Source organism: Mchenga conophoros, linkage group LG19, assembly GCF_057382185.1.
Source record: "Mchenga conophoros isolate Kocher_MC1m ecotype Shallow Benthic linkage group LG19, M_conophoros_male_GT1.1, whole genome shotgun sequence".
In the NCBI taxonomy this organism is placed as follows: Eukaryota; Metazoa; Chordata; class Actinopteri; order Cichliformes; family Cichlidae; genus Mchenga; species Mchenga conophoros.
This window is the reverse complement of record NC_140544.1, coordinates 829,372-853,309: the sequence shown is the minus strand read 5'-3', so window position 1 is coordinate 853,309 and position 23,938 is coordinate 829,372. Positions and strand designations below refer to the sequence as shown.

Here is a 23,938-nt window from a genome sequence, read left to right as displayed (position 1 = left end):
GGGAGGTGCCCTGCGCTCTTCCTCCTGACTATGCTGTCTGTGTTGAGCGCTCAGTGGATCTGCGCTGGACAGTGCAGCCTAGGCGGAGTAGTCGAACGCAGATTCACTGAGCGCTCAACACAGACAGCATCGTCAGAAGGAAAATTGATAAAATAAATTACAAATGTTGTATTGTTCGATACATATGCGTACCGAACCGAAAGCACTGTATCGAACGGTTCAATATCGATACGAATATCGTTGTGTATATATATATATATATATATATATATATATATATATATTATAACTACCTACAGTTACACAGATGTCTCTTTAAGAATTCAATTAGGCACATGAATATAATTAAAGAGCTGGATGATGCTCACCATTGTACAGAACAGTACAGAAGCTGACTTTGAAGACTTTGGTGTATATAAGCCACCATGACTCTGCTCTGCACACCTACAACGTTTTATTAGAATTCATTCAAAGATATCATGTTTACAGAAAACATGCCACATATGCACACAAACACTGCCAAGAACCAAACCTCTTTGGGAAGCTAATAACCTATGTTTTTTTTCTTGCTTTAAAAAATAAATCTTTAAGTGTGCCTAGTGATCTGATAATGTCCTCCATGAAACTAGTGAACTAAAACTTACCTAGAACTGCTTCTATTTTAAAAAGAAAATAGGCTGTATCATTTAGTTACCAAAGACAGCTTGTTCCTCGTTAGTTCTGTATGGTAAATATGCAGCACTTTTCTATGTGAGAATTCAAAGCATGTGTCATTCACCCATTCATACAAGCAGTTTATTTCCCTATGCCTAAGTACTTTCTACATAACAGTCACACTCTGATGAACACATCAACTCAAGGTTGAGTGCATCGCCCAAGGATTTGGCACGGAGACTAAAGCAGCCAGGATCAAAACAGCAAATAGTAAATGACAAGGGTGGAAATGTTGCATGATTGAACCAGGGCCATTCACATCCTTAGCTTTAGCCTTAGCTTATTTTCATTGATTTGATTGCATGGTTTTAGTGTGATGTTGCTGTATGTAATGTATGTAATCTGCTCCATGATGCCTCACTGTAGATGGACTTCATCATTTACCCCTAACAAATCCACTCTAATATCAAAACGTTGGCACAATTAGACAGGCACAACTTTCAGCCAATCATTAGAGTTTCAACATTACCATTTATGGTCGATTTAATCTTTCTAAAAGTAGGCGTCCAATTGCAGTGCGAGACAGGAGAGGTTCTTCTTAAATTTACTTTATAAAGCGTTCAACTTCCTGGATCATGGTCTCCATCAACCAATTAGAACGGCAGAAACACGCATTGTGATTGTGGGCGTGGACCGGGCGTGAGGCGTACTTCGCGACTGCTCAAACGCATGCGCCACAAAGTCAGGGTTGGTTTCAGTGCAGGGTCAGAGGGAACAGCTGCTGTCACTTCAGAAGGTATGAGTGCCTGAGACAAAGTGCGAATGTAGTTTGGTTTGATTCAGTGGATCTTTTCTATAAACGCGCGTGTGTGGCGCGGAAGTCGTTGTGTTTATAACAGCCAAGGCTAAAATTAGCCAGCACTGCAAGTTAGCCCACGCTATAACTCCAACATGACCCTTCATTAGTTGCCAGCTAAGCAGCTCACAACTTGCTCGCTAGCCTTCAGACAGAGCAGCTAGTGGGGAATGAATGAGCTATTTTGCTGCCCCGCTCCAGTTACCTCTCTGTTCGTCTTGGCGTGCTTAATTTATGGCCATAAGCTAGCTGCTGGCCTGGTGACACAGGCGAAACAACCCGAGACCCAGCTAGTCGTGTGAGCCAGTTATTTGGTGGGAGGGTTAACGCTTAGCTAGTACTCTACTTGTGTCTCGTTTTAAACGAAGCCCCTAAACTTATTTTCTATTTCTAGCAGGGAAAGTGTGTGATATGTCGCTGTACGGCATACTATTCACGGCGAGCCTCAACCGCTGTCACAGCCGTTAGCTTACAGAAGCTTCACCTTTTTTCACAGCTGAAAACCAAATAATTCGTGGGTGTTTCCTGCAGCTCCCTCAGAAAGTGTCCTCAGCGAGGAAGCGCAGTTTTGATTTAGCGACAGATAATTCATTTGAAACAACTGCGTTCACTAACCGTTTTTACAGGTCTGTTTAGTTCCGGTGTTGTGCCAAAAAGTGATTTCCGGTGCTTCTTTGTGTTTATGTCTAAAGTCTTTGGTTCTGATACATATTCTGCAGGCAACAGGACTTCAGATGTCGGTTATATTAAAAATAAAGAAATCCTCTGTATCTTTAAGTGTTCTACATTACAGTCAATCCAGTACTGTTTTGGCACTTAAAATATCTTTATGGTATATTTGTTACAATTTCTGTGTTGAAAATGGCATTTTTAATTTCAGTGAGATTTTTAAATTCATAAATAATGGATATATAAAAGTTGCTTTGCCAAAACAGATTGCTGTCAAGAGGTAGAAGCTACAATGTTCTGTCTATCTTCAAATGGTTTGATATTATTCATTAAAACATGCAAATACTGTCAATCACTTTTTGTCACATCACTGGTTTTCTTTCAAAGACTTCAGTATTTCTATTACACCAGCAGCGTTTAAGTACAGATGTCTATAAAGTGCACATAAAGTTATCTGCTGGACAGAGACTTTCACTGTCTGACGTGATGATTATTGATTATATGACTTACAGTTGGAAAAGTACAATTTGGCTGAGAGGCCATACATAATGCATTCTCTATTGTTTAAGAGTATAGACTGTATATTAAAGATGGCTATGAAAGACCTCGTTTCTTGACAACTTTATTTATAGCTTCATATTTATCACAACAAGTTTAATTTATAAATATTTTTTATCCTCATTAGAGTCAAAATGTAGAATAAATAGAATCATTAGCGTTGTCACAATACTATCGTTACAATACAAACGTTTTCAATACCACTGGGAAGATTTTGACTGCTCCATGCTGCAACAATGGAAGTAATGGCGAAGCAGTCAGAGTTAATTTTCCCACTTATAAGTAAAATTTAACAAATAAGAATTTAAGATCAAGTTTAGAGATTTGATTCATTTTACAAATTTAGATAATTTCATTTCAGATGTGGCCGGTGACAGGGAGGTCTGGGCTTCCCTGCTTAGGCTGCTGTCTGCGCGACCTGACTTCAGATGAGTGGAAGGAAACGCGTGGATGATTTATCGTTTTAATTATGATTGTCAGAAATGTTGGTCCAGCGTGATTCATTCTTGAAGAATGTGACTGATGGTGCCTCTGTTTAGAGTTTTTCACATGAAGCAAATCTCAAAGTTAACTTGATATCTGAGTGTTTCTTAGTGCCAGACTAGTCAGCAGGAACGTCGCTGGTTGAAATGCACTTGAGGTTTTTATAATCCCATTTCTTCATGGTGACAGCAGCACGCCCTTTATCAGCAGCTTTGGTAACAGATTTGTTGTACTCGCGTTCACTGCTTTTTTTGTCAACTCGTCTTTCTGATAAATTCCTGTTCTCCGACTCTAACTGGTGCTCTATTGGTGGATAAATACACTGATCGAGACAATATTTTACTGATTAATTTTTTTGCTTCAATGCTTCATTTAATGCACAGCTCTGTAGTGCTCTGTTGTGAACCCATTGTGAGTGTGAGTATTGCACTGCGACTACAAATAGAGCTGCAATAGAAAGGTATCTAGGAGCAGCGTGTGAATAAAAAGCATCACATTAAGCCCGCTCAGCCCCCAGGGTTTAAACAAAAAGCAACATGACATAATAACAGCGAGATAGAGCCATTTTGGGACACATACAGACTATTTAAATAAAGAGTATTTAAAAATAAAAAAACAGTCTGGATGAAAGACATCCCCTGAATGATGGTGGTGGAAAACCCACTCTAACACACTGGTCTGAAATATTTCTCTTGGTTTAGCATCTGTTGACTGCATAATGTGGGACTGACATCCTTTTAATCCCTGCCACACCAGTCAGTGCCCTAAGGACGGAGAAAAGAAATGTCCCATCACAGAATGAAACTGAGTACTTAGAACAATTCTGGACTGATTAGCAGTGACTCAGTGGGAAAAGTAGACCTGAACCGTGGAAGCTAAATCCCCCCACAGCACTATAGAGTCCTCGCCCTGCAGGTTTAGGCTTTTGCTTGTCATTTGTCACCTGACTTTAGATTTGAAAAACCTAGACTAACCTACCAAGTTGATAACCACCATCACTTGCATATCGCGGTTGTTGGTTGTTGGCAGCACGTAGCTCCAAGCTGTCCCGTGTATGTTGCATTGGCCGTTGCAGGATGGCTCCTTCTGGTCATGAAGGTCTTTGGACTGTGAAGGTATCAGACTGATAAAAGCTCTCTTCTATTGGAATCCATTTGTATTGTGAAAAGTAATGGTTCACTGAGGTTCAAGCTTAGCTTAAAAAACTGATTTGTAATGTGTTGATGTCTCGATACTGTGGAGCAGAGTAACAGTGGTTAATGGTGTGCTCTCTCTGTGTCTCAGCCTGGTTGTCCATCCAGCATCATGGGAAAGAAGAGTCGGGTGAAGACTCAGAAGTCAGGCTCAGGAGCCATGGCTGTGGTTTCCCCCAAGGAGATGATGAGCCTGATTGCTGAACTGTTGCAGAGTATGTTTCCATTCAAAGTGCTCAAATAAAACCATTGTGTGCACGTACACTGCTCCATTATTTTGTGAGTACAACAAATATACCAATAAATCAGGCTATAATAAGGTAAATTATAATATTTTTGATTTACACACCAGTAAAAGTAGAGAAGAGGTCAGTGAGACTGACCCTAGTTGATGTTATGCATTAAGTGTTAAATTTTAACAGGCTCATTTTGCCCTGGTGGGAAAGGATAAAGTAAAAATGGAGATACAGTCGTAAGCATCATCGGATCATTCTACACTGCAATGTTGGGACTTTTGAGGTGCTGTCAAAAGTAAATACATTAGCATACAGACAAGCTGTTTAGCTAATACTAGCTTAGTTGTGTGTTTTGATCAGCTGCTCTAAGTCCTGATAGCTCAATGCATAATGGTAGATGCAGAAAGTAGCCCTGATCCTGCATCAACAGCAGGCATTAGACCAGTGACTTTCTGCAGATGTTCAGCAGCCTTCACGTGCTGATTTCTGCTCTGTGCTTGAGTATTTATTGTTCCTTCTGGTTTCTTGGATAAGGTGGCTGTATCGTTGAAGTGTTGCCAATGTGTTTTCCCAGAATGCAGCAGTGCAGCAGCCTCTGCTGGTAAAGAGTGGGAGGAGTACCTCCAGATAAGAGGCTTGGTGGAAAGAATCCGCAAAAAGCAAAAGGGTAAGTACATGTATAGTATTATGTTAACACATGATTGAGACTTACATACCCATCCCATTGGACTAAATGATAATAGTGTGTGTGTGTGTGTGTGTGTGTGTGTGTGTGTGTGTGTGTGTGTGTTCAGGCATGTCCATTGTGTTTGAGGGCAGCAGGGAGGAGCACTTCCCTGACCTGATGTCTTGGGCTAAGGAAAACGGGGCCTCCTGCGAGTGCTTCACTGTGGCCAACTTTGGGAAGGAAGGCTATGGCCTGAGGGCCACCAGAGACATCAAGGTTTCTACTTTGATTTTTTTAGAATTTTGAAGTTACCTCCTGCTTCACCATCACATGAGCAAACATGGGATATTTGATAGAGGAATAGCTTTTTATCCTAGAACTGCCAAAGAGCTCATTTTGAGTCCCAGAACTCAAAAGTAAAACTTCAGTGTCTTTTTTGAACACTTTTGCTCAAATGTATCATATAATTTTGGGTTGTGTGCAATTACAATGTAAAATATTATAACAGAAAATAATAACTGTTGCAAACCTGTAGGTTTTGCAAAAACTTCAGAGAACAAGGGTTCTCTAAAGGAACCAGTTCTTCTAGAGAACTGGTTCCCAGTAGTTCAGTTCCTTGGAATTGTTATTCCGCCCATCAATCCTGGTTATCTGTTCGACTTGCACAAAGGACAGAGCGCAGTGGTAAAGTGCAACTTGAGCTCTTTGAAAGCCCTGCACAGACGGCATGCTAACGCTAAGCTGGTGAAGAAGCCAGAGCGATGTTAGGCGAGTGAGTGCCGACTCCAGCCCAGGGCTCAGACCGTTAACTTCAACAGGTGACAAACTGATGAGCAGTCAGGCTGCAGCCTCATGTTTCTAAAGTAGAATCGATTTACTGTTTGTGCTGGTTTTCGTCTTTGTGTTCATACCTAAATACTGAGAGAAAGATGGTTTATGTCCTCATTGGCATAGAGGTTTGTGTTGGTGTGTGAGGCTGTAGGTTTATATTAAGTGTTAATTATGAGACGATGCGCATGAGCAGCCAGAGATCGAACCATGACACCATCAAACAGTTCTGATTAGTACTCATCACTCTACCTTTAGAGCTATACCCACTCGAATCAGCATCGCTCAATTCATATCATTTCCCATCCCTATACTGGTTACCCAGTAACATGTCATATTTACTCACAGCAGCTTTCATATCACATGTGTCATGTGACAGGGGTCAGGATGGCTAAAGTTAGCACATGGAGATTGATGGATGAACATATAGGAGACTGTAGTTATTACATGGCTGATATTGAACCACATCACAGGGGGTTGACAAATGAGTGGAGAGCTGGCTGCTGGTTCGTGGCTCTCCACTCATTTGTCAACCCCCTGTGATGTGGTTCAATATCAGCCATGTAATAACTACAGTCTCCTATATGTTCATCCATCAATCTCCATGTGCTAACTTTAGCCACAGCCACGATGGGAGCGTGTTGGCTGTCCAGAGTGTGGAGAAGGAACCTGAGCAAGTAACAGCAGTAGAGTCGGTTATGACAGTTTGCTGGTAATGACTGTATTTGTTTTAGCATGCCTTTACTGTTTCCTTTATCTGGGGCAAGTGTTGGTTATGCATCCATCATTTTTATGCAAAAGGTGTTTATGGCATCATGGCTTCACATCTTTATGCCACACTTGGTTTGTTTAGCAAACTTGTATTGCCAAATCGGAGCAGTCAGTGCCAGGGAGATGGTGCTACTTGGATAACTGTGCAGCAGACACAGATATCCCTGAAAGTAGCAGGTTAGGCCGACCTGTCTGCACCCCACAGGCTTTCAGTACATCAGTGTCAAATCCATTTTAAAATCAGAAGTTGATAAATACTCTGACCTCTTGGAAGAGGCTGACCATGTGATCTGTTGTGCTCACTACTATTTACTGTGTGGTTTACAGGCAGAGGAACTATTCCTGTGGATTCCCAGGAAGATGCTGATGACAGTGGAATCGGCACAGAACTCTATACTGGGTAAGAAATGAAGTTATTTACAACTCGTAGCTCATTCCATACAGTTGTACACATTAAGAGGGCATCGCAGCACGCCAGATCTCTTCCTCTGAAAAGTAATCTGCAGTCAGCCTGTGGGGCTGCTGCAGGACTCGTGCTGGGTCAGTACAACAGGAGAAAACAAAGACGTTGTTGGACAGGCCCAGCAGTGGAGAGGAGACATGTCGCAGACACGATGCATGTTTGATTTGCTGCAGTAAATACTTTTCTACAATCTGTAATCAGACGACAGAACAACACAAAGGTTTTTATTAGTCAGGTTTCATTTTTGCCACGTTCATAGATCTTTTTGATGTTTTATTTTACTTATTCTAACATCAGTGCACATATGTAGAAATCATTGTAATAACACTGTGATATGAAGGGTGTATCCTTTTTTAACTAAAGGCCATCAAAGCTCGCGGTGCATTGAAAACACAGGTTATACGCTGTGCCCCTCCAGACACGTGGCACATGTCCGTGTGACAGGCTCGTGCCGTGCTGTGGAGTCACTGCAGCCATCGCTGCTGTCAGCAGAGTGAGACGTCACATTCCCCCTCTCTCTCTTTGTTTTGGTCCTTACTGGTAAACGGCTGTGGAACTGAAGCACTCTGAAACTGGCTCATTGTTTGAATACACCTTAAAGCACCATGAACAAGAAGTTTTTGCTCCTTGTATTCACTGGCATCAAACCCACCAAAGCACATTGCTGGGTGCTGCTCACTGGAGTTGTTGCCACCAGTTCAGCCACAGTTTCCGTCAAGATGCAGCAATGTTTAAATCGTTGTTACGGAAGAGAAAAAAATCACAGTGTAACGTGTTAATCTCACGGTAGTTTACTTATATTATTATAAGCCTTTAAAAATGTTGGAATTTAAAAAACTGAATAAATAAATGCATAAAAATATGATTGCTGGTCATATGACCCTGTGACCTCTTTATGGCAGGTCCTTTGTATAGCCAGGATCGGATCCTGCAGGCCATGGGGAATGTGACGCTGGCCCTCCACCTGCTATGCGAGCGAGCCAACCCTGCTTCCTTCTGGCTACCATACATCCGCAGTCTTCCTCAAGAATATGACATACCTCTGTACTACCAGCAAGAGGACGTGCAGCTCCTACTGGGCACACAGGCGGTGCAGGATGTCCTCAGCCAGTATAAAAACACTGCACGCCAGTATGCTTACTTCTACAAACTGGTACAGGTGGGCAGATACACCAAACAAGACACAGGTTGTCAGCAAGTATCAGTGGGCACTCTGAACATAATTGAATCTTAACCTGATATTGAAGCCTGACGTCTGGTAAATGGTACAGTTTGCTATTTTTTAAAGGAAGGTTGGAGGTTGATTACTGGGTCAACTGGTGGCTTTATTACTGCCAGTTTGAAGGCCCATCAGTAGACAAAGACTGAAGATGAATTAATAGTAGGACAACTTTGACCAATCATATAGGAGTGTGGTCCAATGGAGACGGAGAAGGAATTCTCAATCAGCTGGAGTGAGACTAGATGCCAGTAGTGTTACAAGTAGCTGTACGTAATGTGTCTATGATTATGACTATTTTCGTTTTGTCTAATGGTTAAAATGTTATTGTGAAAATGAAGTAATTACTGATTAAGGTTAAGGTGATGCTTGGCTCAGTAGCGCTTCGACTCTTTGCCGGCCTGGCTCCAGTGATGGGAGGAAGGTTGTTCAGCCAGTACGATGTTGCTGAGAGCTTACTTAACAAATGATTTCTCAGGTTAAATGAAGATAGTGAGATGGGCTGCATGTTTTCAGAGGAGCCACAGGATCCAGGGTCACAGGGAGGATGGAACATTATTATGAGTTACTCTGTGGGAGCAGAGTTTGGGTAGCTGCTCGTATTGTGATGACACATGGAGTCAAAGATTTGCATCCTTGAACTTGAGCACAGCACTTTCAAAGAGACATCTACTGTAATAACACAAACTTTACAGAAGCTTGAGCTGCAAATCGTAGGACTGCAGCTCTGCTTCCTCTCAACTCAAAATGTTCTCAGAGGGTTGAATGAATTTGGCTGGGAATGAGAGCCGCTCCACCCAAAGTGGGATGGGCGGCGTCTCCTCTAGCAAGAGCCAAAAAGAAATGTTCACCTGCTCAGTTTGGGGAGGGGGCCCAGTTGGACCAAGGTGTCCCAGCAAAGTGCCAGTTGAGTGTAGCAGGCTTGTCATGTTGCTGTCCCCACCGCGACCAGGAGAGGGAGGCATTGTGTCAGGATTGACATGGAGAACAAACCCAAACATCTAAAATTAGCAAAGGAGTTCCAGATGGGGCCGAACCACAGATGGGCTCCTGTCGTCACAGACGAACTACGGATTATGATCTGATATTTTCCCTTCTTTGGAATTCAATTGGCTTATGAGCTTCTAATCAGACTGTGATGGGTGGAGGAGGATTTTTTTATTTTATAAATCAAAACCAGCACAATCTTTTTTTACAGTAAGGAGAAAGATTCGGTTTGTGAACGTGTGAAGATCACACACTGGCTTTTTCTGTCCAGTTTAATGTGCCAACAAATTGAGTGAGATGTAGAGAGTGATTATATGATGAAATGTTGCTTAACAGCCTCAGACAACAGATAGTGGGATGCTAATCTGAAAATATGCTAATGTTCCATTATTAATCTCAATCATGGTGAAATGCCAGCTCAGCTTTGATCAGGACTTTCCACGGTTCTCTCTGAAGTCGGCCTCTTCTTCTTAAGGCAACAAAAGACCGCTTTTTCAAACGTTTCTTTGAGGTGTGTGTTAAATTGGATGACATACAGGAAATACAGTTCATTTTGCATAACGACAGCAGGTATGAATGAGAGCTATATGTGGCTGAATCATTTGTTTCAGATGCACATATAATGGCGTGTCCCTGTTAGAATGACTGTATATCTTTATTGTTGAGCACAGTGATGGAGAGATGAAAACTCCTCCACACTGACGAGAGGGACTGATTCAAGTCATTAAGAAACTTCAGAGGAACTAAAGGTTATCGTTTAAGTTGTTGAGTTTAGGGTGAACTTGGTTTGTCACACACTGCTTCTGTGTTTTACTTTGGTTTCTGTTAAATAATGGCATGAAACTATGAGGTCCAATGTCATGTGTGGTTGATCTGAGGTTGTATCTACCTAACTGTAGACTCTGGTAAGGACCTGCTGATCTTTTTACTTGCCAGGAAAAGATCAGCAGGTCCTTTACACGGGACCAGGTAGGCTTGGACAGCCTTTTTCCATTTAATAAATGAAATCATCATTTGAAAACAGCATTTCATATTTACTTAATTGTTTCTTTATTTGACTAAAACGTGTGACAAACATGCAACAAACTGAGAAATCATGAAAGGGGCAGGATGTCCCCCCTCGTTCTCCTCTCCTCATACCCAACAGTCACAGGCAGATGGCTGCCCCTCTCTGATCCTGGTTTCTTCCTGTGCAAAGGGAGGCTTTCCTGTCACCAGGTGCTCGGTCACAGGGGCTGGTCTAATTGTTGGGGTTCTTCCTCTTATGTTTTAGGGTTTTTAGTTGTGTTGATTTGGTGCTAAATGAAAGAAAATGTATGGTATGGTTTTCTGTGCACTGTAAGGTCAGAGCAACAGTGTACAACTGCAGGGTCTGTATTAAAAAAGAAAAGCGGGGAAATGCTGGAGCTACTCTGAACTTGACTTTATCAGGAGGAGAGGTTGTGCACGCACGCCTGCCTCAGGGTAAAATGGTGTGTGTGGTCACACCGTTTTACCCTGCATGCAGTGACACTGATTCATCCCTACAGATGAATTCACAGAGCCGTACTTGTCAAGTTAAAGAAAGTTCTTCCCAGCCGCTCCTCATAAATCAGCCAGCTTGATGAATTGACCAGTGTTATCCATTTGCATATACATCAGTCTGAGCGTAGAGCTCATAAATGCTGTTAGTATCACAGTTTGTCTGTAGAGTTCACCTGAAACAGCCAGTGTCCCTCTACAAACAAGTCTTTAGCCGCCATTGTGAAGTGCTGCCCAGCTGTTGGTGGTTGTGTTGAAGCATCACCACCTTTATTTTTAGTGGTCACAGCAAGGAAGTACTACATATGTAGAATCACAGTTGTAAGTAAGTGTTGAGTTAAATTAAGATTGCAAACAAAATCATCTTTTTAAATGGGAAATTTATGTCTATCACCATCTTTGCTGTTGGTCCTCACACACATGCACACTCTACATTAGTGTGCCTGCGTGTATACATGCTTGGATATGTGTCTGTATGTATAATAGTAAACACACACTTTCCAAGTTTTAGGATCATTCCAGCGCATCTCTAATGAAAACTGCTTTTCATATCAGCCGTGGAGTGTTGTCATTACCCTGCAGTGCTCACCTGGGTTCGTGATAACTCGACAACAAAGTGGCATAGAAGCTTTAAATTGATACTACAGGTGTATCTACTGAAAATGTCAGACGAGTTTGAATCTCAGTGACCTCGAGGTCAAGGTCAGAGGTCAAGTTTTCTGAAAATCTCATGAATGCAATAACTGCAGAACAACATAGGATTTTGAAATTGATACCAGATGTAAATGGCAGCTACATTGTAGCCACAGCCACCCTGGGGCGCACTGACAGAGGCGAGGCTGCCGGACACTGGCGCCACCGGGCCCTCTGACCACCACCAGTAGGCAACGGGTGAAGTGTCTTGCCCAAGGACACAACGACCGAGACTGTCCAAGCCGGGGCTCGAACCAGCAACCTTCCAACTCTTGAGCCACGATCGCCTGTGTAGGTGTATCTACTAAGAGGGTGACACCAGTATCTGATATTTCCCATGTTTCCCATGTCCTAGGCCTGCTCAGGGATACCCTCGACAAGGCCCAATGCTGTATTTGGTGATATGTTAGCAGAGCGTCTCTGACATTAGTACATATGCGCATGCATATATCCAACACGCGGGGCAGAGGGACGGTGGGGGTGAATGTGGGCGGTGTATGTGTTGTGGGGGATGGGGGTTTGGGATTGAGGAAGGTACATTCAGGTCAGTTCAAATCCGATGTGACAAGCTAATTTTCCAGCCCGGTCATCTGAGGAGGAGGAGGGAGTGTGTGTGTGGTGCATGGTGTGCTAGGATGGATCAGATGAGAGGACGCACCTCCATGAGCCATCCTGGCTCAATCGTCAAGCCAAAAGGAACCAGAGCTGTTGCTCTTTTAGTTATGCTGCAGAGATGCTAATCTGTTTGCACCGCTACATCGCAGGGACTTTGTTTCCAAAGAAATTTAAGGCCCTAATTATTAAAACTGGCCTTGGATTAAACTATAGTTAGGCTGAGGTTTAAAGAACTGGGCCTAGTATTGAGGGTAGCTGTCAGAAAAAGAGTGAAACGATGTAATGTTGTCTGCAGTGATGGACTCATGACGGTTGATGTTGAGTTCACGTGAATGTTGATCATCGTGGAAAATGGGAATGTGGTTCAAAACGGAAATGGAACAAATATTTATGTGACCAGGAATGAAAACGAACAAAGATACACAGCAGCTTCATTATTGTCCAGGATTTAAACTGTTTTAATAAGTAAAAATATTTTCAAGAAACAACGTTAACCCTAACCGGTGGATTCTTCTGTATCAGTGCAGGTAGCCAACGACAGCAAAACTACTGACTGCTTAATAGAGTGGACAGTATACTGTGTTTTGGGGTTTGTTCTTCTTGTAAGTCATTGCTGCAGGCCGGGACGTTCCAAAGTGATCCCTGTTAGACGGATCTTCAGGTCCTAATTTTCCACCAAGTCATCGGTTCTGTTACTGGTCAGAGAACTGTGGTGTGGTACCGTCTGTACTGCAGTACACATCCTGTAAAAACTTCCTTTATTTGACTTCAGACAGCATGAAGTCTATGACAGTTTTAAAGCCATGCTCCATGCTTTACAATGGCCTTAATGCCTGTAGTGTTTCATGTCCACTTTAACAAGATCCAAATGCACCAACTCGTTATGAAAAGGTCATCATCAAAGAGGACGTGAACATGCTTTTTAATGCTACTTTGGACCTTTTTAACATGTGAGTCTGTAGCAACTGGCTCTGTTTTTGGAGCCAGCCTCACTTTTAGTTTGATGTTATCTGTTGTTTAATATTACAAAAAAGTATACTGTATGTTGGTGTCACTTAGCTTCCTGGTGGAGCAGGTGACTGTATGTCACAAGGCCTCAGTGCCGTGGCCTGGGTTCAGTTTGACCCAGAGACCTTTGCTGTCTCCCCTCACTGTCTCACTGTCTCACCGTCCCACCACACTTTCCTGTTTTAAAATAATAAATAAAAAATGGTGTTAAAAATGCCCCGAAAGTGTCGACGTAGTGTTTTCAGTATTCAAATGGATATTTTATTGATCACGTTGGACAACAGACCGCAGGGTGCTGAGTCGTGTGCTTGGTCCGTTCTTCAGCAGCACTGTAAACTGGTAATGATGAGAATGTGTTACTTTGTAACCTCAAGCTGTGTTTCTTTGGACTGTAAGCCACACTGTTGGTAAAACATCAGAGCTGTTACACCGGCAGAGCCACCCCTCACTGAGCAGCTGTTTGGTCTTCGAGTTGTTCTTACTCTTTGGCCTTTCGTTCGTATTCCTTCATTTTCGTCACGAACTCCACTGAATTGAACGGTTTGCAGCTGTGCAGGTGGTGCCTGTGGCTTTGGTGGAGGAATCTGTGGCATCCATGGACACAGACACTTAGACAGGCACTGATTCAAATTACCCAAATTGATGAGACAGACTTACGACGGCTGCTGGCCACACCAAATTAGGCCGACAGAGATATATGTGTGGGGTCAAGTGTCCACTAAGAGACACTGACACACACCCCTGTTGTAGCCATGTATTGTTTGACAGGCCTCTCAGGCGAAACCACACACACACACACACACACACACACACACACACACACACACACACACACACACACAGTTTTGTGATTATTTTGTTCTTATTCCCATCGTGTCCACCTTCCCCAGACTCATCCCACTGCCAGCAAGCTGCCCTTGAAGGACTGCTTCACATTTGATGACTACAGGTCAGTGCGTAGCAGCGGTTTACATGTTTGTTTACCTTCTCCAGACTCTAGCCTGTGAATAGCAAGCTTTATTACAGCTCTGTTGTGACTTTTATGTACTAACCTTCATTTTGGTGGTAGAGAATCACTATGAGATCCACAGGCAGGGTTGTAACATAACTACACTCACAGTCAAGGTGGACATGTTTATAGTAATGGGCTGTATATAGTGCTTTTATAATCTTACTGACCATTTGAATTGCTTGACCTAGCTCACATTAAATTTATTATTACAATCATTAACCTCGTATGCATTTCTTTGGGCCATGGGAGGGAGGCAGAGCACCCAGAGAGCACCTATGTATGCAAAGGGATGGAAACGTCACACAGAGAGGACCCAGCCAACTGTATTTTGAACCAGTGATCTCCTTGCTGTGAAGCCACAGTCCTAACCACTTGTAACCCTAAACACTACTTCTGGACAATTGTAATGAATTATTATGAGGTTGATTCAAAATGCTGCAGTGAGAGTACTGACAGGGAGAAAGAGAGAGCTTGTTGTTGGCTTCTGTGTTCATTGGCTCCCTGTTAAATCCAAATTTAAAGTCCTGCTCCTCACATACAGGTTCTTGAATAGTCAGGCCCCCGTCGTAAAGAGCTCATAGTACCATATCAGCCCAGTAGAGCACTGAATGCTGACTTACGTCTGGAGCCTAGGATATTTAAAAGGCAGAGCCTTCAGTTTTCAGGCCCCTCTTCTGTGGAACCAGCTTCCAGTTTGGATTCAGGAGACAGACACTATCTCTACTTTCAAGATTAGGCTTCAAACTTTCCTTTTTGCTAAAGCATATAGTTAGGGCTGGACCAGGTGACCCTGAATCCTCCCTTAGTTATGCTGCAATAGACGTAGGCTGCCGGGGATTCCCATGATGCATTGGGTGTTTCTTCTTCTGTCAAAGGTTTCTTCCTGTTAAAAGGGAGTTTTTCCTTCCCACTCTAACCATAGTCTTTGGTTTTCTGTATTGTTGTAGGGTCTTTACCTTACAATACAAAGCGCCTTGAGGTGACTGTTGTTGAGACTTGGCTTCATATAAATAAACTAAAAATCAAAATCAAATCCATCCTGGGCTTAATTTAATGTCATATAACTTGTTTTAAGATTCTCTTCTGCCAATGATCAAAGTACTTTGTGGCAAATAGGACGTCTGTCACTAAGGATGTAGATCAGGCCAGTTACTAATTGGAAGGTTGGTGGTTAGATCCCAGGTTACTCCTGCATGCTCAAGTTTCCTTGGGAAAGACCCTGAATTGGAGTGTGGATGTATGTGAATGTTAGATTAGGTGTAGAAAACCGTGTTTGTATAAATGGGGGATGAGGCGTGTTGTATGTAAATCTCTTGAATTGTTCTAGTGGAGTAGTAAAGCACTGTGTAACTGACAGTCTGACTGATCTCCGTATTAGAACGAGAAACATGTTTGTTTGATTAACAGGTGGGCCGTATCCTCTGTGATGACCCGTCAGAATCAAATCCCTACTGAGGATGGCAGCCGGGTCACCCTGGCCCTCATTCCTCTCTGGGACATGTGCAACCACACAAATGGACTGGTGAGCGCGCGCGCACACACACACACACACACACACACGCACACACGTATACTTTCCAGGAAATTGATTCTGTCCATTGGATGTTACCATTCATGTGAAAAGGGAGATGCCATCTCTGAATTGCAGAGTGTCTGTCACCATCGTACGATGCTTTAGGTGCAGCTATTCCCCAATTCTGTGTGAATGGTGCTCATAGCCATTGATCAGTGGCTACGAGTACCACTCTGCATTTAAGTTTTATCTGGTCGTTAAGTGATGACGTGACGAATCCTACTTCCGGGTCTAAAGTAGTCTGCGTTTAATATGGCTTTTGTGTTGTTAACATGTTTAATGTTTTGTATTTTCTTCTATTTAATCTCACAGCTCCTAAAACAGTCAGTGATCACTGTTGACCTCCCTCGGCTTTTATTACCACTAATCATTTATTTAAGCTCAGTTTTTAAAACCTTAGGATGTAACTACAGCCCAGCCCATGCAGCAGTATATGAATGACTAACCTCGTATTGTGGATGGATTATCTCAGTTGTTCTCCTGGCTGAAGTTTGGTCCTTTTACAGCATCCTGCCATGCGATTACATTTGTTCCTGACCACCGAGAACACTCACGTTAACTTTTATCGAGTGGAAAAAAAGTTAGCTTGTTTATATTATGCTAACATAGCTGTGTCGCTAGCGGTCACGTAGCACGTCATTATATACCAGCTAGCCCAACTTCAGTAACCCTACAAACGTCACTGCTGTTTAGTTTTCTGTCTTCATTTATGTTGGAAGTGATAGCAGAGCTGTACGTTTTAATTTGTTTCCAAAACCCCGCAGTCAGGACATGCTATATTGTATTTAGATAGAAGCTAGCGAGCTAACTCCCTGCTAACTTCTAACTCCGTTAAATGTCATAAATTCCGTTTTCATGGATGCCTGGATGTTAAACTCAATTGTTACACCTGGTAGAGCAGAACGCTGATCATTTTATTAAAGATGAAAGACTTTAGACAGTTTTTCAACTCTCAGTAATGCCATAGTGATCGTTTGATATATGGACCTGCAGCGGAGTTTAGACCCAGATACGGCTAGTGACGTCAGACTGAATGACCGGATTGAAGGGTCTTTACCTTAAAATATGTAGCATCTCTCGGCAATTTGATTTTATATACATGGAATCAAATTGAATAATCTGCATATTAATGATTATGAAGTTGACCTCAGTCAGTGGTGCTATTTTTGTCATCATGCAAATGTACCGTGGATAAGGTTGGGGACAGCTGCAGTCAGCTGAGACTGAAGAGTTACTGAAAACACATCCAGATAAACAGAATCAACTTTCTGGGATTTCTTACCTGGATGATTGAGGATACATCAACACACTTGTGTTGTAACCTGATTGTTTAGCACAGGGTAAATATTCTGACACGAAACACTCTGTGCTCTTCCCTCATGTGATAAAAATTATAAGCAGTATGTGGTTTCATTTTCAGCAAGTTGGAAAACATTCTGCTGAAATGAAAAACTAGAGATGCAGTGTTTTAAGCATTTCTTTTTTTTTCTTTTTTTTCTTTTATTTTTACATTTAAGGTCATCAAACAAATATTTCTAATATTTGTTTGATGAGTAATATTGCAAAAGATAACCCAAATAAATAGTTTACAGTAAAAACTGGAGATTTAAATAATTTTATTGAAGGAAATGTTATCTAGACCTACCTGGCTTTATATGAAAAAGTAATTGCACCTTAAACATAGTAATTGCTGGTGCCGCCCTTGGCTGCAAAAACTGTAAACAAGTATTTGCGAAAACGAGCAACGGGTCTCTCGCATCGCTGGGAAGTAATTTTGACCCACTTTTCTTTGCAGAATCGTTCAAATTCAGACAAACTGTGGAAGGGTTTTGAGGATGAATAACCTTTTTCGGATCATGCCAAAGCATCTCAATGTGATTTGAAACAAGCCTTTTACTCCACCACTCCAAAACCTTAAATTTGTTCAGTCTTTGTCTGACTGGACATCAGCAGGGCACAAACCGATGGCCAGCCGTTCTCCTTCAGCATCATCTGGTATTGAGCAGAATTCATGGTTCCATCAATTACAGCAAGTCGTCCAGGTCCGCAAGTAGACCGCCAAAGTAAAGACGATGCACCACCTGGCCCCGCCTATATATTCTGTCCATTAAAAACTATGAACAGAACGTCCACCACCCTCCGCAAATGAGTCTGACTTACTGCCGACAATATGAAGCTTTGTTCGTACAGGACCTGAATAAGTACGCACTCTGGCATAGACTTGCCCTGGTTGGCTGAGAAGTGTGAAAGCGTTTTTCTTTTCTTTTTCCCCCCTACAGTTGGAGCACACACCCTTCTTAAGTAGGGTAACCACCACCCCCGTCTGCCAGTCCTAAAGGACAAACACATGTAGTGTTGCAGAGCAGTGCCAGCCAGGGTAGGCCTGCAACATCCAAAGGCTTCAGGGGTGAATCTCAAACAGTTGCACAGTGGCAGGGCCCCCGGGGTGGCTCAGTACGTTAGTGATTTCAGCTCTGTGACAGGCAAGTCCACTCCTCAGACTTCGAGGAGATCCTCAAAGTGTTCCTTCCACGGCCCGACTATATCATCAGTGGAGCGTCCCACTGCTACTGTAAACGGTGTGTAAAATACCGCCTCCCCCTCTCGACTTGTCTGAAGAATCACTTTGAGGCCAGCTGAAGTCTTGTTCCGTAGTTCCACTGAACTCCTCCCACACCCGACTGTTGTGGAAAATACTTTCTCATTTCACTGCATATTCAGTCTTGGATGGCAGTTTATTGGGGTATTGTCTCTTAATTTTTATTTCTAAGTGAGCTTTTCCTTGAAGGACCTCTGGTTACATCCATCTAGCTCATGGGAAGCAACCCAATAGCATGATGTTATCATATTTTACTGAAGTTTTTTTACATCAAACTGAAGGTTTTTCTTTATATTTACCTTTAAATGCAAATTGGCAAACTTCAGTTTTAGTCCCCTTTCCTGCATTTGTCTATGACCTATAGATTAGCATTACAGTGTGTGGTGGCAGTGTAACATTACTGCTTGGGAAGAGTGTGGACTGTGGGCCCTCACATGTCAGACTTTCTCTCTAAACTGAGATTATTAAGTCAAATATGTTGCAGCTTGCTGACATTTGGAGCCACAGCAAAAGCTCTGACTGGATACGTCCTGCTGCAAATCCATTTGGTGAGGGCTGCGTTGATGACATTACTTTTAAACTTGCAGATCACCACCGGATACAACCTAGAGGACGATCGCTGTGAATGTGTGGCACTGCAGGACTATAAGGAGAACGAACAGGTGACGAGATCATCACTTTGGTCTTTGTGTCTCATGTCTATGTACACAAGAAATCCTCAGATATAGAAGTTCAGTTAGACTCAGTACAAACTCTATGTGCCTTTTTTATATCGCTGTGCTGCCATTTTATCTTCCATCAGCAGAAATTTGTATAATATTTTAGTTGTTGTTGTGTAGTGACAGCACCTGAAGTCTGGAAATGAACGCTAACAACATGTGACTGAGAGTTGTCGCCAAGAAGGCGTCTGATGATGATTGTCAGTGATGCAGCCACAATCCTGTGTGCACATTGTTTCAGTATTCTGAAAATAGTATGTTAACAGTATATTTTATGTTATTAAATTCAGTTCAGCACCAAATGACAACAACACTTGCTTCGTTCTAATGTAAGTTAATGACCAGAGAACACTCCAACAAATGGATGAGCCCATAGGAGCACGCGCTCTGCTCTGCACATGAGCAGTTAGCAGTTTTACAGCTACTCTTTCATGAATCCTTAAAAGGAAAGTTGGAAATGAACCTGTAATTAGCTAAGACAGGTCAAGTGATGGCTTAATTACCACCAGCCCGAATAACTGAGCTGTCACTCAATAACAGAGATTGATCATATTTAAGATCAGATCAAGTGCCATGCTTCAGTCTTAGTCTTCAGCCAATGCCTGTCTGTGTGTTAGCCCTGCGACACACCCGTGTGCTCGGCCTTTCGCCCTGTGGTAGCTGGAATGGGCTCCAGCCCCGGCGACCCTGGTGAGGATAAGAAGATGGATGGTTTTTGCCATTTTTATGGCTGAGGGGCGAGCAAAGAGGCGGGCAGGCAGCGTGGACACCCAATAGTGTGAATGCAAAAACGAGGTGACATAGTCATCTGACATTCATGCCGTCTACCAAAAGTCTCGGGCGAGTTTGAATCTCGGTGGCCTTGAACTCAAAATGGCAGTTTTCTGAATACACGGAGGATTTTGACATAACACAGGTGCATCAGTGTTTGTTTTTTCATTGTAGCATTCATATGAAGCATCTTGACGCGGCTGCTGTTGTGATTTGGGGCAATACAAGTGAAACTGACTTAAATTTTAAGAATTACAAGCAAACAAGTAGCTTAGAAATAAGCTGACTAAAGCAAACATATTTCTAACTGTTGAATTCCTTAAGATATATGCCAAGTTGGATATACTGCGTTCATACTGCTAGCATGTATAGATCCTGCTCACTACGGGCAGGACTTTGTAGAATCTGACCACATGCTCTTTCCACAGATCTACATCTTTTATGGCACGAGATCCAATGCCGAGTTTGTGATCCACAATGGCTTCTTCTTCCAAGACAACGCCCACGACCGGGTGAAGATCAAGCTTGGTGTTAGTAAAAGTGAACGCCTTTACGCCATGAAGGCTGAAGTTCTGGCGAGAGCCGGCATCCCAGCGTAGGTTCAACCGCTCGATCAGCAGATCTCTGCACGCTTTAATATGGGTCAAGAAGAGCTCCGGGCTCACTATAAACTCATGTAGATGCACTTCTGTCTTCCAGCAGTAGATATTTCCACCAATTAGGCTCCTCTTTGCTATAATTAAAGCACATAATGTAAATGTTGCAGCCCCCCCCCCACCAAGTTTCAATTTACTATCCACCCCAACACTTTCATCACCAAGAAGCTTAATCAGTTTATCATTAGCTTCTTAATTTTATGCAGCATTCTCAGTGCAGCATTTTTAATCAGACGCCTTTAATCTCTTATTGATGGCAGCCTAAATCTCAAAAGTGGAAATTAAGTGAAACAATCCACGTTGTTGCTGGGGTGATATGCTCGTAGATGGTTTTCAAAGGGACGAGTCACAGACTTTGTGTCGGACCTCGGTGACATGTGGAGTCGCTGCTGTCATCACTCTTTTCCTACAACATGAAGATCAGTCTGAGCAGATATTTTAAGTGGCAATAACAACCTTTAAACACGCTGCAGGGCGCAGACTGAGGCTTCCTTAGCTGGCTGCACTCCTGCTTCTGCAACGTTGGACAAAGGGATAATTTAATAGGAAGAGTAGGGAGGCAGCTGTAATGCATTTGTTGGTTGTAATAATGCTGACCCTGTGCTGCTCTGATCGCCACATCGATCACTTTGCTGAGGCAGGGAAATATTGTCACTTAAGGTCTAATATAGCCGTGTTTTCTGGCCTCCTGCTGACTTTCACAATCCACAGGAATACTGGAAATTGCAGTTATTAACATTATTGTTCAGAGGCCAATGGAAAAATCAGATCTGCGAGTACGAGGTGAACTGCAGGCAGATGTCAGGCTTGCAGGGATTTTGTGAAGGCTCACATGTGGACATCCATTAGTTTTTAAAGGAGCCTGTTCTACTTTTCCCTTTCTGTCAAACTAACGGTGGTCTGTGTTAAACATGGCTGCAGATTCAAAGAGTGAGGTCAGTGTGAAGCCACCAAGAGTTCAGGTTCAGAGTGCTGTAAATACTCAGTTTATCCCTGATGTGGTCCCCTCAGGTGCTCAACAACAGGTAGCCCAGCCCACCTGTTGGTGGAAACCTTTGGTTTACATTTCTCTCAAAGGGAGGGGAGCTAACAGACAGTGGATGAATTACAGGCTGCATCAGTGCTGGGGATGAGATTCTAGTCTTTAGCTGTGCACTCCGGAGCCTGAACGAGCCACTGCTGGTCATTTTTACGTAAGCTGCCTCACCAGCTGTGTCTGCAGAGCACTCACTTTCAACAAGGCGTTCGTGGACAGGCATGCAGAACATATTTCTCACATTATACAGGCTGGCTCTGTGGTTTGCACTATTGTTAGGACAGCTTCAGATGTTCAGATGGATATTTGTCTGAAGTGTCAAATACAAAGCATCAGGAAATGGTTAGCCAAGGTTAATTCTGATCATATGTGAACATGAAACACACGACTTATGGTTTTCAAATTGATACCATAAGTGTGTCTAAGTTTCCTGAATGTCTTGTGAGTGAGAGGGATGTTAAAAGCAGCGGTGAACCTGCTGGAAGGCTCAGGGGTAGCTCTGTCGTCCCACGGTGTTGTTGGGTGAACAGCTTTTGGCACTTCTGTGTTGGTTTTATGTTTTTCAGCCCAACACGATGCTGCTTCATTCACTGTCTTGTTAATGACATTGATTTGGATGAGATCGATATAGTTATCTTTACTAGTTACTCATTGCAGTGAAGTTACAGGATGTATAGCTCAGTACCTCTCTCACTACACCATCCAGGTCATGTGCTCTCTTCTTGTAGTTGAGGTTTTTAACATATAATTAAAAACACTCTTAATTAATTTTCCGGTTAAATTGTGGAAAATAAGAATCAGGATTCTTGTTTTTTCATCACCTGCCACTGCATGAAATGGTATTTTGTACTGTGGAAGCTGTCCCGTATTCTGGGAAGCAAATGGTACAACTGTTGCTTTAAGAACTTGTGTGCAGAGCTGTGGTGTTGCTATGGTTTAATAACTCTTTATTCTGCTGTCTTTCAGCTCCTATGTTTTTGCCCTTCACTGCAATGAACCCCCAATTTCAGCCCAGCTCCTCGCCTTCCTAAGAGTCTTCTGCATGACGGAGGGTAAGGCGCCGACACATTCCCAAAGTGAGATGAACCCAGACATCCTTTGACCTTTGGAGCCTGCCTCTTACTACTTGTCTTCTGTGGCCCTGCATATACTAACATGTGCGTAATTTCAGATGAACTGAAGTACTACCTGCTCGGAGAGCGTGCCATCAATAAGATCTTCACCCTGGGCAACAGCGAGTTCCCTGTGAGCTGGGAGAACGAGATCAAGTTGTGGACATTCCTCGAGACTCGGGCTGCTCTTCTACTCAAGACATACAAGACCACATCAGAGGTCAGTGTGGCGGAGGTTTAGGCTAAAGCTTCTCCGTATTTCAAAGGCAAAAATATTTCCTGTGTAGCCTTCTGAATAGCAGACGTGCTTTTATCTCTCCTGTTTTTCAGGAGGACCGCTCCATGCTGGAGAAGCCTGATCTGTCTCTTCATTCCCGCATGGCTATCCAACTCCGCCTGGCTGAGAAGCAGATCCTAGAGAAGGCGCTGGCTTGTGGCCGAGCCAAACGTCTGTATTTCCAGAAAAATCTGGAGGAGGGGGCGTCGCTGCCTTGTTATGAGGAAAGCGATATCGCTTTGCTGGAGAATACTGAAGCGGATGCAAAACTTCCAGTTATCCTGCGTAAGGTGGAGGAAGGCCAGGAGATCCAGGTGGATGAGGACAGCCCTCTCCTGAATGGGATGAAGGTGGTGTACGGGACTAATGCAGAGGCTAATGGAGAACGAGATCAGGACGATAACGTCAGCACAGATGTTAACTCTGCTTTGGCCTCGATGGGAGGTTCGAGCCAAAGGGAGGAAGCTAACCCAAGTGCCAGTCGAACTGAAGACGAACCCAAAGAGAACACTGTTTAAATAATTCCAGTAACTGCCACACTCCATGCTGTTTATTTATTTTTGTGTCTCTCCAAGGACTCAGAAAAATAGCTGAAAAAAGAAATTGAATTAAAAGTCATGGAACTTCTGTGTGTGTTCATCTAGTGTGGCTTTTGTTAGTGCTTGGTTGCCTTCCAGGCTTCTATGCAGAAGATATTTTTATTACACTGGAGTTTTAGTTCCCTTTGAAACACAGGTGTAAACTGAAAGTGCATGTGGGAAG

General features: G+C 42.9%; 1 protein-coding gene across 1 annotated transcript; it reads left to right on the top strand.

Moving 5' to 3' along the window:
* The first annotated feature begins 1,308 nt into the window (after nt 1-1,308).
* On the top strand, nt 1,309-23,803 carry setd3 (SET domain containing 3, actin histidine methyltransferase). The gene is made up of 13 exons (XM_085257224.1): nt 1,309-1,450; nt 4,505-4,628; nt 5,224-5,316; nt 5,444-5,592; nt 7,243-7,315; nt 8,281-8,537; nt 14,312-14,370; nt 15,841-15,955; nt 19,193-19,267; nt 20,524-20,690; nt 22,754-22,839; nt 22,959-23,119; nt 23,230-23,803. Exons 2-13 carry the CDS (start codon nt 4,526-4,528, stop codon nt 23,692-23,694), a joined length of 1,803 nt encoding a protein of 600 aa, XP_085113350.1. The 5' UTR covers nt 1,309-1,450; nt 4,505-4,525; the 3' UTR covers nt 23,695-23,803.
* Nucleotides 23,804-23,938: the final 135 nt, after the last annotated feature.